General features: G+C 37.5%; 1 protein-coding gene across 4 annotated transcripts in view; it reads left to right on the top strand.

The window, feature by feature from the left end:
* The window catches only part of prkcbb (protein kinase C, beta b), a 139,278-nt gene that overhangs the window by 76,463 nt on the left and 46,148 nt on the right, over positions 1-16,667 (top strand). For 3 of the 4 annotated variants that reach the window (XM_016487666.1, XM_016487665.1, XM_016487668.1), the window contains exons 9-10: positions 10,921-11,061; positions 15,275-15,448. In XM_016487666.1, coding sequence (XP_016343152.1) covers positions 10,921-11,061; positions 15,275-15,448 — 315 coding nt within the window. The remainder of the gene's footprint in view (positions 1-10,920; positions 11,062-15,274; positions 15,449-16,667) is intronic. The other variant, XM_016487667.1, reaches the window with a different exon arrangement.

Here is a 16,667-nt window from a genome sequence, read left to right as displayed (position 1 = left end):
GCCATGCTGCTCTGCTTTAGAGAAGAGGAAGAGAAAACTAGAGGTGCACGTAAAAATCTATTTATATATGAATCCCGATTCTGTCTTCTAATGATTCTAATGGATTCACAAGTTTCAAAATCAATGTTCTAAAGCATCTGCACACGCTCTGCATCTCTCTCTCTCTCATTCAGCTCAGCTCCAACAATGAACTGCTCCAATTATACACTTATTTTAAACATGGATGCGCGTGCAGTTGCCGTACTGTATTAAAGCTTTAATCAGGATGAAACCGTATATTAAAAGCTAACATAAGCAGTAGCATTTACAAATAACAGCATATCTAAAAGTATTAAAAAAATACTACTTCTATTAGACAACAACAAACAAAAAACATAGGCCTACCATTCAAAGCCGTGCTTGCACAGGTTCTGCATGATCCTCTTCAATAATATCCATTAACACGTTAGACTGCACCCCATAAACAATCAAGCCTAGAAAAAAAACAGTGAACCACCCCTTTAAGTTTAATTAAGACCCTAGTTTTCCTGATCCACCAATGCTGATGGAAATTTTAAGATGTTCAAATCACCAATAAATAAATCTCTTTTTAAAGTGTGGTATTTCCGCATATTTTTGTTTAAACACTTTTTGTTCATTTTCAGCTCAGTTAAAATGTTTTAATCTAAAGCTGCAATTTTCTGTGGTGGAACAACCTAGAAGTACCATCGTTGATCATTTGTTTGTAAACAGTAATTTTATGTTGAATCAAAATTGAATAATAAAAAGCAAGAATATTTGGTAACACTTTAGAATAATGGTCCGTTGTTAACAAGTAACTATGCAGGAAGTAATAGGTAGTACTACATTCAGAGGTGTAAAGAGTTAACATATTGTATATCTGACATACTGTACAGTCATACATTTGTGTGAAGCACTAGTGATATTTTACCAGTAGGTCTTCTGGAGTGGGATACATTGATACTGAACTGACACGAAGCAGAGATCATAATTGTGAACTAATTCAATCATGAGCTTGTCAGCATCACTTCTTAATTATTTTCATTTTTATTATTATTCTATGTTTAAGTTTGAACATCCATCCTTTCGTAAGAGTAGTAGTCACAATTTTAAAATGTAGCCGACTTATTTGGGGGATATCAAATTCATAAATTAGTTTCCACAAAGAACCCAATTGTTCACTTTTAAGACGTTACTGTTGTGGTTAGTAATTAATTGGTTATTCTTTATTAACTGGTCATAGTTCGCAAGTAGTTCTCAATGAGGATATTTTTATTTAATAATTATCAAATATCTAATAAGGAACTAGCTTTGTCCTAAATTTGCTACTACTTACTGCTTAGTTAATCTCGCTTCTCTATTAGTTAATAGTATTAAGTTAAGTGTTAATGTAGTACTACCTATTACTTCCTGCATAGTTACTTGTTAACAACGGACCATTATTCTAAAGTGTTACCGAATATTTAACTAAACATTTACTTCATTGCTAAAAAAAGATGTTGAATGCCAAGTAGGGTCTTCTGAGAATACAGCTGAGTGATAAATAAGTATTTTGAAAACAGCTGAGCTGGCATGCTAGCATTGCTAATTTTAGTGAACTCATCCCCAGCACCACCTTTCAGTCCTCTATGAAAAAACAACAAGATGCTATTTTTTTTTTGTGGTTGTTTGTGTTTTTCTGTGTGTGTGTGTCAGAGGTGTAATCAGAACCGTTAAGTCGTCTCACCTAATAGCCGCCCTCCTCTTGATAGCATCTCCTCAACTTTTATTCACCTGCAATTTGACCTGTCAAGACGCGACCACCTCCCTCCACATTTCACCGCTATGAACCAATGACTTCCTCTCACGGTTTAGCTCTTTTTTTTTCTTCTTCGTTCTCACTCCACCCTCCACACTGTTGTGCAGAAATGACGGTATTTGTGTGCACTGAAACGCGGTGAAGGCGACGCATTCAGCTCATTGGATATCTACCCACATTAGCATTAGTCTCCGTTCCTTTTTATCCCTCCCTTCCCATTCTCTCTCGTCCTCTCTTGCATCCTTCCTGTCTATTCTGGATCAGACAAATAAAAGTTGTCGCCACTGGGTCGTCGGGCAGAGCGTTTGATGCTGTATGTCTGTGTGAGTGCTTGTGCATTGGTTTTACTGCTGAGCAGAATACGGCTGAGATGTTTGTCTTTTACAAAAGAAACACTCCCTTAGTCCAGTGATGAGGCTCTTAGCTGGATACAGAGCTAATCGCTCGTTCACGCCCAGCAATTGATGGAGGAGGAGGAGGTGGAGAGCATTTTGTGTGTGCATGTGTGTGTGTGCAGAGATCAATGCTGCCACTCAACTCGTGGTTTTGTCGGAGAGACAGAGCTTCTCAAATGACTTTTCCCCAGAGGCCACACGTCCCTGCCCACAGATCTACAGAACCACGACCTTCAGAGCGAGAGATGGGGAAAAACTCTGAGACATGAAGATTAGAGGGATTGTTCAGCCACAAATGAAGATTCTGTCATCATTTAATTACCCTCATGTTGTTCCAAACTTGTGTCACTTCATTTTTTTCCTGTGGAGCACAAAAGGAGATATTTTGAATAATGTGCTGGCTGCTCTTTTCCAGGCGATTGCAATGAATAGCAACTGGACCCTTCAAGCTTCAAAAAGGAGACAAAGCATCCTAAAAAGATCCTAAAAGTTGTGCATATGACATGCAGTATTTTGGAAATCTTCTAAAGTGTTACGGTAGAGTGAGGAACAGACCAAAATATTAGTCGTTCACTGACAGTCCTCCCCTTCAGTGTGTTTCAAATGTCAAAACAGTCAGAAATAATTTCCAGATAAAATATCTATGATTACCTGTCAGGTCTGTCCCAAAATGTAAAGTAAAAAAATAAAAGAAATAATAATAATAATAATAATAATAATAATATATTTTTTTAAATTTAAAACACATAAATAGTCAAATAATCATATATTTAAATATGCTTTAATTAAATAAAGCATAAATGTTTAAGTATTTAAACAAGACAGACATATATTTAAGTAAATGAATATTCAAGTTGTTAAAGGATCATAAAAGTGGTTAATATGACTTGTGTAGTATATTTATGTTTAAATAAATGCATTTAGGAGACACTTTTATCCAAAGCAACTTAGAAAAGAGGAGAAACAAAGCAATTCATCAAGAACCAACACTATTCGTAATATACAATGCTAGGTTTATTAGACAACTATATATTATATCAGTTATTTGTTCAATTATACATTCAAGACTTTTATATTCAAGGTACATTCAAAGTGACAGACAATAGGCGCGTTTCCATTACCCTTCAAATTGCGCAAATTGAAATTGCGAATTGAAAATACGCCTAATGGAAACGCGTCAATTTCGCAAAAACGGCCATATATTGCAAAAAAGTTTTTACGCTCGCATGAGGTGGTTTTTCAGGCAATGCGAAAAAGGAATAATTCGCAAAACTGCAATGGAAACGGCTTTTTCGCATTTACAGGTCACATGGGTGTATGTAAAAAGTCATATGATCATTCTTCAATGTACTATAACCTCCAAGAAACACTTCATAAGTGGCTGCGCTCCAGTATAAGGGGCTTTCCCTACTATTAATGATTAGACAATTTACACTGCACACGTCTGCGGTGCAATGTGGCTCTGATACGGTAACTGAAGCCGATTACGGCCACTCAGTGCTTGTGTTTATGTTTATATACAGTCTATGGTTTATTCCAGCCGCGCCACGCATGTTTCTGAAGCGACTCTCTTTGCTGCTTGTGTAAAGATACACGCATAAGCCTCCTTTGAATAAATATAGCCAAAATCCCACCAATAAGCCATGACTTATCGCGAGAGGCAAAAGGTTACGTTTAAGTCTCATAACATTGGTTAATGGAAACGCAGTCATTTCGCAGTACTTTTTTATCGACATTTATAAAATATCTCCAAAGTTTTGCGCAAATCTGTAATGGAAACGCGCCTAGTGTGAGAAACAGACCAAAACTGAAGTCGTCCAATAACATTCCTCCCCTCTAATGAGCTGTTAACTGAAATGTTGAACGAGTGAGTTCGAAATCTACTAAACAGATCAGTTCCGTTTGTGAACAAATCATTCAAATCAAGTCAATGAATAGATTCATTCAAATACAATTTGTTCATGAATCATCAAGAGCTAGAAAAGTTTCTGACTAATGTTTTCATTGAATGACTACTTTAAGTTTTGCTATTCAGAATATATATCATCTGGACAACTCTTGTGAGAGATGTGTGAGTGAAGCTGAGCACTGGGCAGCAGACTCAGCCGGGCCGTGTGTTTGTCTGCAGGGACAGTGTGAATTGTGGCATCTGAACAGTAGGGAGTGGGTTAATGGAATTCTATGCTAGACCGAGCCGCATGCCAGCCTCACAATATGGCAGCAGTTTGGAAATTAAAATTGAATGTGCTCCAAGAGGCTGTGAGAGAGAGGGCAGTGAGACAGGCGCGTGTGGGATGGGCTGAAGGGACCCAGGCAATCCTACACATTCATTCTGCTGGTAAATAGCAGCGGAATCATGGGAAAAGTGAGAGGCAGGCAGAAATTCATTTGGAGTGATTGTAAAGGTGTCGGAATTGAAATCAGCTCTGCGTACTTTTAATTACAGTCACCTCTTGTTCATATCACAGGATGTCAGTGGCATGTGTAATTTAAGAGATGTGTGTGCACTGCATAAAATGTTAGAAATTAGTTTGTCTGATGACCTGGTGGACAAAGCACATGTGCTAACATGTTGGAGTTTACATCAAATCTGTCTTTGATAGTTTCTAGAAAATATCCCTTATTGTTTCCTGTCAGTTCTGTCCCATCTATTAAAGGTGAAAAGTCTCATTTTATTTTATATTCAGTAGTTATGTAAAAAAAAAAAAAAACATTTTAAAATAGTCAAACAGACAGATATTTAACAAAAATTCAAATAAAACATACATATATATTTAAATAAATATTTATATGAAGCAAATACTTAATTAAATATTTAAAAAAACACATATGTTTTAAATAAATATTAAAATAAAACAGATATATTTAAATAAATATGTAAAACAATACATATTTAGATAAATATTTAAAATAGTAGACAGACACATATTTAAAAAAATAAATGTTCAAACAAAACATAGAGATATTTCAATAAATAATAAATATTCATATAAAGCTGATATTTAGAAAGACAAATATTTACATAAATATTCAAATCAAATAGATATTTAAACATATTTTAAAGACAGACATATTTTTAAATAAATGTTTAAACAAATTGTGCATAGATATTTTAATAAATATTTAAATTATACACTTTGTGCATAATTATTAGGCATGTTGATATTCTGATGATATTTTTTTTCCAAGCACATTTTACCAATTCCAAACCACATCAATCTTAATAACTACTATTGATTTTGTATTTAATCATTTATAAGTAATATATAATTGTCCAGCACCACATCCTCTTGTTCCACTGTTTGAAGAATTTATCTTCCAGAATCTGGCAGTAAGGTTTAGGAGCTCATTTTTAGTCAATCCTGCAAGACAGACTTTTCAGGATAGGAGATGGAATAAAAATGAGCTCCTAAAACTTACTGCCAGATTCTGGAAGATAAATTCTTCAAACAGTGGTACAAGAGGATGTGGTGCCGGTCCTTCAAGAGTCACTCTCAACTTATCTGTCCATAAAGCCTATAAAATATTAGTGTATTAATGTATTTCACAATACTTCAGCAGTTATTCAGTTATTCTTATTAAGTGAGGGTAATTTTTTAGGATTTTTTACCCAAGCAAAGTCTCTGAGAGCCTGACACCTTGTAACTCCAGGAAAGTTGCAGTTCTGGAAAATGCTGGTGCTGGAGACTAAATGGTTCTTGATGGTTTTACACCTAATTCTTCACATTAATTCTTAATACTTTTGCAGTTAACATGTGTCTTTTCTTCTCCACCTGTTTTTTTCTGACCCCGCTGTCCCATGGCTCATTTTATCAGTAAAAGAAAACATGCCTAATAATTCTGCGCACCTGAATATAAGGAGTTTTTCACTTCCAGCCTTCATGGACAATTATATATCACTTATAAATGATTAAATGAAAAAAATATCATCAGAATATCAACGTGCCTAATAATTATGCACGCGGTGTATACGCACACACACACAAACATATATATATATACTATTTAGAACTATTTAGGGAAATATTCAAATAAAACATATGAATGTTTAAAAAAGGTAGATGGACAGACAAAGCAGACTATTATGCAGAGTGTGATGCTTAAAACAAGTAAAAAATCAAGACAAATGTCCAAATAAATCTTGTTTTAAGCATATTTACATATTTTTAGAGTAGGAAAATAAGATAGCAAGTTAAAATAGTGTCTGCAGTGCATAAAAAGCAAAGTAAGTGAGGAATTTTGACACACTGTTGTGTTTTGTGTGTCAGCCCAAGTGCTGTGCAAACGTGTTGTGAATGAGAAAAGCTTTTAGTGCACTTGTGTGAGACCGTATGTGTGTGTGCGTGACCTGTTGCCAGGCTTCTGTAGGTGTGATTGGCTCACAGCTGTAGATAATGGATCAGTTCTCAGTGGACTGTGAAGGAGAAAGTTGGTGAACAAGGAAATCGGCAGTACACTTCCCCTCAGCCTGCAGCCGACGGGGCCTAATGACTGTGCCCTGTGACCGCACACACACTTAATACAGAAGGAACCACAGACATTTACACAGGCCGTCTGTCATTCCGTAGCATGCCAGCTTGGGCAGCGAGATCCTTGCCAGAAACTAAACGTTCACCCAGGGAGAGCGAGAGATACACACACACAGACCGCCACAGTTTAACAGACACACACCCACTTCCTCTGTCTAACAAACACTTTAGAGCTGTTTTACAAATGCTGCCAAAGACATATTTAATATCTCTCTTTGTATTAAAGATGCACGCTGTCTTTTTCACACATGCACACAATAGCCAAAAACTGCTTCATCTGCAGTCTGGGTGACAGGTTTACCCAGCTTTTGCTGAATCATGTGTTTGACGGATTTAGCAGCGACGTGATGAATAGACCTGCTTAAGAAATTCAGTAACATCAACAGAGAGAAACAAACAAAAGATGTCAGTCATGTCAGGTTGTGGCTCATTCTTATGTTGGTACTGTATGTGTGTGGGCCAGGTTTTGCCTTCATCGTGAAGCCCAAATGTCCCCAGAAGGATAGTAAAACCTGAGATTGTGGAGACCAGCAAACGATCGGAGGAAAATAAGAAAAAGACTAGAAATATAGATGCGATGGTGCTTGGGGAGACATATGGAGCGGTTGTTATTTTTGCATTTACTCACACTTTCCAGTGCCTCGCTGTAAGCTTGCACTCTTTCACTATTTCATTGGTCTTTCCTCATTGCTGCTCTCTCAAATGTTGAGAGAGTGTGCATATATGAAGACAAGATGGCTTGAAAGTTTTAAGTCTCACAAGCGATACTGTAATATTGAGGCTTTCTTGTCACAGACTAGCTGTCAGCAGACTAAAAATAAAGGCTTGGAGTTTGTGCTTAGCTTTTAATAAACAGTGAATGTCTTAATGAAAATCTAAAAATGCTAACAGGTTTCTGTGTGGATGCACAATATATGTGTGATATATCTAACTTGTCTTTCATGTATTGTTAACTGAAACTTTGCACCAAAAATACTTTTTTTTCAGTATTGTCTTTTATCAGTATTGTCAATATTGTATATACATACTGTATTATTTTTATTTTAAATGAATATATCGTCTAGGGATGAATAATGTATTAGTACTAAATTGGTTATCAGCTAATATCAGAGTTTTTTTTATTTATAGGTATTGGTTAACAGGGATGGGCAGTATTTCAAATACATGTATTTAAAATATGTATTTGAAATACAAAATACTATTTTGTATTTAAAAACCTTTGAAAAAAAATCTAATATATTTTGTATTTAAATATATTTAATCTTAGTATTTTTGTATTTTCAAAATACATAAAATACTTTTTGCCAATCTTTATTAGACTGCTGATTTCCTGTATCAACTAGTTCAAACATGCCTGTAACCGGGCGAACGAGGCGAGAGACGTGCAGATCCATTTGCAAGCTTTATTAGACAGAGACGTGGTCAATAACACAGGCAGGGTCGAAACACCAGCAAACAGGTATGGCACGGGCAAGACACAAGAGTGTTCCAAGGACAGACGTGATCAGACTCCGGCGAACAATATCCAACAGGTACGCAGCAATAGTCCAGGCTGGGGCAAACAGAGTCCGAACGGTAAAACAGTAGATAATCCAAGGTACACAGGCAGGAATCAGGAAACAGGTAATAGCAAGACTAGACTAGACTAGACTAGACTAGACTAGACTATGAAAACACGAAATGGCTCCGTAAAGCAGCTATCACTAGGAGAGTGATAAGCGTAGAACAATACTCGGCGATTAGAGAAGGATTTGAGTGGTTGTTATATAGTGTGTGTGTGATTGGCTGCAGGTGAGTCCAATCAGTGCAATGGAGCATGGGAAATGTAGTCCAGGGTGACGTGCAACAGTTTGTGTGGTGTGAGAGTCAATGTAATCAGAAGGCGACCTCTGGTGGCGAGCAGACGGAAGACCACGGACCGGATTCGTGACAATGCCACTTTCATGCATGTGAGCTGCAGCTGGATGACTCCATCTAGAATTGGGTTCTAGGATTTTCTGGATTCCTGTAAAGAAATAAGGAATAATACTGCCTTCGTGTGCTATCAGAATGTCCTATTTCCAATTTCAGAAGTCCTGATTACAAGCATCTCGCATTCAAGTGCTTTGCTGTTGGAAAGAATAGGAATCGTGGAGGACGCCAGGTTTTCTGGGAAAATCTTATTAAAGCCAAAATCGTAGATATTTAAGATATTTAATTTTGAATAAAATGTAGCATCCCATTTGTTGACAACTATATCATAATTCACAGTGCTATCTTTACAGTTAGCTTGTTGATGATTCTGGATTTTCAGTCAAATACATGCTGTTTTGCTGTGTAGAAAGAAACCATACAAAATGCTTGAAATGGTTATTGCACTATGTGCATGACTTGCTTTTGTTGGGAAAAAAAGCATACCTGTCCCAGCAGGTAAAAAAAAAGCACTAGCAAGGGGAACATATCATTAGCACTAGTCAGTCTTGTTAGGTTTTTTTTTTTTGGGTGAGATTTTGGTTTTATCAACTAGTTAGTCATATGTGTTCATTAAGCTTTAATCATTACTGCTTGCTATGGCGATATGACAATATACAGTATATGTCGGTGATGATATAAAGTGTAAATCGACTTTTTCTATATCATTTATATATCGTCGTGGTATGCAAATATATCTGTGGAGCTTTTAGTGGGCAGGAGCTATTGACACGTCAGAGCGATAAAGAAACATGGATGAATGAGTAATAAGCAGCTTTCTGTGTGTGTGTACCCCAAGACAAAGATAACTATAATGCTAATAATAAAGATATATTAAAATAAATTGTTCAAAGGGCATACTCACACTAGGCACAGTTGCCTTGAACTAAAGCACAAGCGCGATTGTCCTTTCGCTAACAGACAGATATCACAGGATTATTACAGAGGCAACTGAGGTTAATGGTGGATTTTGCAGCTTTACTCACAAACTATAATACATGTTCATCAGTAAGATGAGAACCAGTCCCATTATAAATCTAAATGTACTCGAAATGAAATTAATTGAAAAGTATGTTATCCAAGTAGTAATAAAGATTTTTGCTGTCATAACGATAACAATAGCGCATACAAAAATAGTAAATTAACTGTTCCATGCTCCAGCGCGGTTAGCGATCACACTACATGTGTACCGCACCCGAGCCACCTCTTCAAGCGGGCCAGGGCATGGTTAAACGAACCGCACTGGACACGGTACACAGCAGTCGCACTTGTGAAATTAACTGGACTCTGGGGGTCAATCGCGCTCAAGCATGGATCAGAATCCCTAGTGTGAGTACATCCTAAATCTAAGTGAATAGCAGACAGCACACCACAACTATAACCATAACAGCACACAAAATGATGAATGGTAAAAACACTGACAGCCAATCGGAATCATTTCTGCTTTAAAGAGCTTGAGCATTTAAAGTGACAGATGACACAACTGCATTGTATACTTAGAATACACTAATATAGTAATCTTTATAATTATCGTTCTTAGTGTAAACAGGCCTTAATAGTGTTACTTCACTGGATGGCCAATTTCAAATGTATTTTGTGTATTTTCAAAATACTGTATTTGTATTTAAATACATTTTCCCACACAGTATTTGTGCCCGTCTCTGTTTGTTAATCTTAAATATGTCGTGACAATCTCATTAACCCTGCTTTTATATTTAGATTACATTTAAGTTCATGTAATGCTCATTGAAAGGTAAATGTAATCTAAATGTAAAAATACTAATAATTTTTTTGAAAACACATTTAATAATTTAATAACAGAATGCAAGCCAGAAATGTAATTTTGGTGTGTCCCTACATTCTCAGAAATAAGGTACAAAAGCTGTCACTGGGGCAATATCCTTTCAAAAGGTACACCTTTGTACCTTATTTATCCTTAAAGGGTGCATATTAGTACTATAAATATGCATGTTAGTATGTAACGTACATATTAGTATCTACATGGTACATATTAGTGCTTTTTGAAAGGGTACCGCCCCAGCGACAGCTTCTGTACCTTTTTTTCTCTGAGAGTAGGTTTCTGTGATTTTGGTTTTAGAAGTATGGAAAGAAAATATAATTAGCTCAGTATAAAAACAATAGAAGTCAACTGAAAGTCACCACCGTGCTAGAAAAACGTGTGTGTCTGTGTTGTCTCTGACTCCTCTCTAACGTAAGCTTATTGCTTCTTTTTACTCTTTCCCAACAGAGAGCTAAAATTGGTCCCAGCAAAACAGACGGCTCTTCCTCCAACGCCATCTCCAAATTCGACAGCAATGGCAACCGGGACCGCATGAAACTGTCCGACTTCAATTTTCTCATGGTGTTGGGCAAGGGTAGCTTTGGAAAGGTAACTCTTGCCATCTTCTTTCGCTCTCTCTCTCTCTGTGCGTCTCAGGTAGACTCACTGGTGCTTCGAGCAGCAGGTATTCTCGATCTGTGAGGTCACTCTAAACAAGTAAGATTACTGGAACGCAGGCTAAAAGACAGCGAGAGGGGAAATAGGAGGGGGAGTGGGCTCATGTTCCAGCTGCTGCCAGTTGCCATGGCAACAGGATTTTAAAATGATATTGATATGTTGAGGTGCAGTGCTAGACCTCTGTCAGCATCATTAGCCGAGACTGTTTGATGTCATCCAAATCATGACAAACTAAATGTCAGGCTCACTGTTGCATCTGATAGACTGATCTGTCCAGTTCACTGCTGCACCTTCATTCTCGACCAGACGTCATACACAGATACAGTACGTGACTCTGAGGTTCTCTGCAATCTCATAGACTCGTGTTCAGATAGCAAAGGCAGTGCTGAAGTCAGCCGGAACTTGCAGTCTGAAAAAAATTGTGATTGTTTTCCAGTAAAAATCTGCAGAACATTAAAATAGTTTTTGGATAAAAAGATATGATAGAGCTCGTTTTCTTAACTTAGTCCGGTGCTCCAGACTGCAACTAAACAGAAGTGGTTGTTGTAGGCAACAGTAAGCGTAGCGTGAGCTGTGCCCTCCGATTTTTGAAAATTAAAAAAATAAAACTACTATGAAGCAGTTTTTTCTAATGAGTCAGTCAAAAAGATTCAAGAAATAGTGTTAAACTCACCCGTGAGTTAGCAGATTGAATCAGACTCCCTCAGTCAGTGAACTGTCACTTCTGACTCTCTCTGAACTGTCAGTGATTTTGCAATTATGTTTGTGTGAAATTGAACAAGGAACCTTTAAGAAAAGGCTTTATTTATTTTTTATTTTTTTTGTCATAGGCCATACAATTGGCAGATTTTATTAAAGGATACAATGTAAAGTTTTCTTTAAGGATAAAAAAGTAAGGTTTAAAGTCTGCATGAAATGAAAACATTTTTTCTAAATGCGTGTTTATTGATAACATTGTGAATTTTTGAGGTTGTATTGTTGAATCAAAAGGTCATTACTCGATCTTGTTACTTATGTAACATTGACACTTTAAAAAAGACAATTGGCCAATTATTGAATAAGGAAAATGAAACTTAAAGGGATAGTTCACCTAAAAAAATGATAATTTCTTTACTCACCCTCAAGTTGTTCCAAAACTATATGAGTTTCTTTCTTCTGTTGAACATAGAAGATATTTTGAAGATTGTTGACTTCCATATTATGGAAGAAAATACTATGGAAGTCAATGGTTACTCTCAGCTGTTTGGTAACAAACATTCTGCAAAATATCTTGTGTTCAACAGAAGAAAGAAACTCATACGGGTTTGGAACAAATGGAAGGTGAGTAAACAATGACAGAATTTTCATTTTTGGGTGAACTATACATTTAAATCAAGTCATAGTATCTTACACAATTTTGCTTCTCAATTCTTCTTCTTCGTCTTGTTTTTAAAGAAATAGGTTACCGAAAAATGAAAAGTTTGTCATCGTTTACTCACCCTCATGTCATCCCAAACATGTATGAGTTTCTTTCTTATGTTTTAAATTAAAGAAGATATTTTGAAGAATGCTGGTAATCAAACAGTTGTTGGTCCCCATTGACTTCCATAGTATTTTTTTTCCTTACTATGGAAGTCAGTGGGGTCCAACAGCTGCTTGGTTCTTCAAAATTCTTCAAAACATCTTCTTTTGTGTTCAACATAAGAAAGAAACTTACAGGTTACAGGTTTGGAACGACTAAATTTTGACAAAATTGTCATTTTTGAGTGAACTATTCCTTTAACAATGTTGAGATACTTTTATTGGAATAAAGACAAAGATGCTCATTAAAAAATCTTTTACAAGAGTAAATAGGGGACTGGTGGCACTTTGTCAAAAACACTGTAGATTCCATGATGCCGAGCCTTCAGCAGAGGGAGCTTCAAAAGCTGACAGATGTGCACTTTCACAAGTCCAGTTGTGTGATTATGGGTTTGATGCAGATCTCACAGTTGGAGACATGATCATTGATCAGATTCTGTCCTTGAATATGCTGATCCTGGAGCAGTTCTCATCCAGGGCCCAGCAGATATTTTTGTGCAGCTGTACTAGCTGACAATGTCCTTGAGACTTTGGAGCACTGTGTGCAGTCGTGTACCTTTTGTTTGATGTGCGTTTTTCTAAACAGGTATGCAGTGGTAATGAATGCGTTGGAATGGATATGACCTGCTTGCTATGCTGCCAGAGTAGTGTGTGTGTGTGTGTGTGTGTGTGTGTGTGTGTGTGTGTGTGTGTTAGGGTGTAGAGCCTGTGAGGAGCAGATGGTGTCCTCTGTAATGTTGAAGTGTATCGTTTCTCTTTTCCCATCGCCAGTCACAAGGTGTCCATCTGGGGCTGCCTTTACACTGAAATAACTCCGCTCATTTCAATATGTGCATTTATTTTCAAGAGAGAGCTAAAAGGCAGAGCCAGACTGTCCGTAAAGTTTCTTCAAGCATTACTTTTCCTCTGTCAGTCAGGTTTTCTCTATGTGACCTTGACGCAGAATGAGTATTTGAGAGATGCTTTCACACACTGATGAAGCGCTATTGGTTTGGTGACAAGAAGTGCTGTGGCTGTGTCAGGCATATTGGATTGGGTTTAAATTCATCTCACATGCATAACAGTGTTGGGGAGCTAATTTGAATCTGTAGCTTTCCAAACTACAAGAGACACATAAATAGTTATGCTACAGTCAAGCTACTCTTTCTACAACCTGAAAAACATCAAATTGCTGTATCTAGAAACCTTTAAAATGCCACTCAAATTGGTAAATTCTTTTTTTGAATTGGTTTATTTACATGGACAGATTATTTGCAAAGAATCAGATTTTCTGGTGCTACATATGTGAGAGAGAAAGGATATTTTAGGAGAGCATGTTTGTTTACTGCCTTGTCGTGCTATGCTGCTACTTGTTGAAAAAAGTAGCTTGTTACTGGAAAAGCTACACAGTTTTGAAAATGGTTACACTACTGAAAAAAATTGACTTCATTTGCATATGGATGTAATGTACTGTATTAAGTCAGGCACCACGGTGTAAAACTCAAAGTGTGAAATGTTGCTGCTCTGAAAGCTCTTATTTGTTTTCTTTTTAATGGTATTGATTGAGATCAGTGTTTGATTTCATTTTTCTAGGTCATCTATGTTTCAGCTATGTTTATATGGTAACAGATGTTTTACCAGACGTCTCAATATTAGATTACAATATACAATATTACATTGTAGCTTAGCTTTAGTTTTAGTATTTGTTAATTGGCATTATTTAAATTTAGTGATGTTATTGCATTTAATTTTACTTTTTCATTCTGTTCTGATTGCTTTAAAGGGGTCATATGATGCTGCTAAAAAGAACATTATTTGGTGTTTATGCACCAAGAGCTTGTAACACTCCAAAGAGAAAGGAAAAATTGAAATTGCATCATATGACCCCTTTAATGTTATCTATCTGGCAAGCTTTATTTACCATGTAAAAAAAAAAATTCTTTCTTCCTCATTTTGGAGTAATAAAAATGTATGTGGGTTCAATTTTATTTATATTAAAATGTTTATGCATTTCAATTAAAATGTACTTTTTACTGTTTATGCTTATTTATTTAATCTTCCTTCATTTCTATTGGTCTTTGACTCAGTGCCGTCTTTCTCTCTTCTCTTTAAACTTTCTCCCTCTTTTTTCTTCCATCCCTCTCTCTCTGGTTGTCTCTTCTCTTTAGTATGTGTGCCTTCAGGCTCAATCCTAAAAATGAGCACAATTAAAATCTGCCTTCCCATCACTCAAGATTTCCTTCACCGTGCCATTGTGCCACACTCAAATCTGCTCCTTATCGTCTTCACATGTGTGCGAGAGCTTCATCTCTCCTCTGTCCGTCATTTCTCTTCGTCTTTGTATATCATCTGTGCCTCCGCTGCAGCTACTGTATGTTCTCTGGCCTAACATGCTCTAAACGTGCTGAGAATGAGTGTAAATGCTGCTGTATTGATCCGCAGTCAAAGGCCAGTGTATCTTCTGCTAATAAATGTAGCTCATGCGCTGTGTTACAGTGTTGCTTTGCTCATCTCCTCATGCTTGCTTCAGTTATGTGTTTGGCTACATAACTCTGAGCATCCCTGCTACCTTCACGCTCTCTCTCTCTCTGTTTGTCTTTTTTAGGTGATGCTGGCCGAGAGAAAGGGAGGTGATGAGCTGTTTGCCGTAAAGATCCTGAAGAAGGACGTGGTGATCCAGGATGATGATGTTGAATGCACTATGGTGGAGAAGAGAGTGTTGGCCTTGTCAGGAAAACCCCCCTTCCTCACTCACCTGCACTCCTGCTTTCAGACCATGGTACTGCAGCTTCTCGTCTCGTCTCGTCTCTTCTGCTGTCATCTCATTTCATGTCTTAGATTCATCTCATGACGTCTCTTTTGCTCTCCTTTCTTCATCTTCTTGTCTCGTTTCGTATCTCATTTTGTCGTCTCATCTCATCTTCTTCATTGTGTCTATTCAGTTCTCATCTCACCTTGTCCTCTCTCCTGCTCTCCTCAGCAGCTTTTCATCTCTCGTACTTCTCTTTTCCTCTCCTCTTCTTACCTCATCTTCTCCGCTTCATTTCTCTTCGCCTCTTCTGCTCTCATCTCATTTCATGTTGTTTATTTTGTTCTTCTCTCTATGTCTCATGTAGACGCATCTCACCTCATCTTATGTCACGTCACCGCTTTTGCTCTCATCTCCTCATCTTCTTTTCTTCTTTTCTCCCTTCTCTCCTCTTCTGTTCTCCTCTCATCTGGTCATTCTTCTCCTCGTCTCTTTTTCATCTCATATTATCTCCTCTCTTTTGTTCGTCCTTACCACATCTTCTCATCTCTTCTCATTTCATCTCATCTCCTCTTCTCTCCTCCTTTCATAGCATCTCGTCACCTCTCCTTTTCATCTCAACTCATCCCCTTTTTGCTCCTCTCCTCTCTTCTCTTTCTCTTCTCAACGTATATCCTCTGACATAAGCTGAAGCGTGGGCACACATGTCACTGTGTATTCTTTCATTTTGTAGCACATGACCAAACACAAACACGAACTCACACAAAGGCACACACACTTGAATCCATCCCTCCCCATCCCCCACAAGCTGCTTAGAGACTGCAGTCATTTGTACATCGACAAGAATGCCGCCGCCGCCCTCTTTCCTTCCTGACAGTGATGGGACCTCCTTTAAGCACTGCTGCCTAGCAGTCCGTCTCCCCCTCGCACTCTTCATCACTTTCAGTCTCTTAATCCTCCCTGACTCTTAATTCCCCTGACCATCACACACACACACACACCACCACCACCACTGCAGGAAATAACACCACCCGCAACTGATGTAAAATAAGCCACATCATTACAGGAAGAAAGCTAATAAAATGGAGCCCAGGGAAAATGTGGCTGAAACTTGCAGATATGAAGACGTCGGGCATGTTTTGATCTTTGGATTTTGGCCCTGGGATTCGTCTCGTGTATTAGTGTGTGGATGTGCAGTGTGTGTGTGCGTGTGTGTGTGTGTGTGTGTGTGTGTGTGTGTGTGTGTGTG

The sequence above is a fragment of the Sinocyclocheilus anshuiensis genome, unplaced genomic scaffold, assembly GCF_001515605.1.
Source record: "Sinocyclocheilus anshuiensis isolate Anshui unplaced genomic scaffold, SAMN03320099.WGS_v1.1 scaffold813, whole genome shotgun sequence".
NCBI classification, from domain to species: domain Eukaryota; kingdom Metazoa; phylum Chordata; class Actinopteri; order Cypriniformes; family Cyprinidae; genus Sinocyclocheilus; species Sinocyclocheilus anshuiensis.
This window is presented reverse-complemented; position numbering and strand designations above follow the sequence as displayed.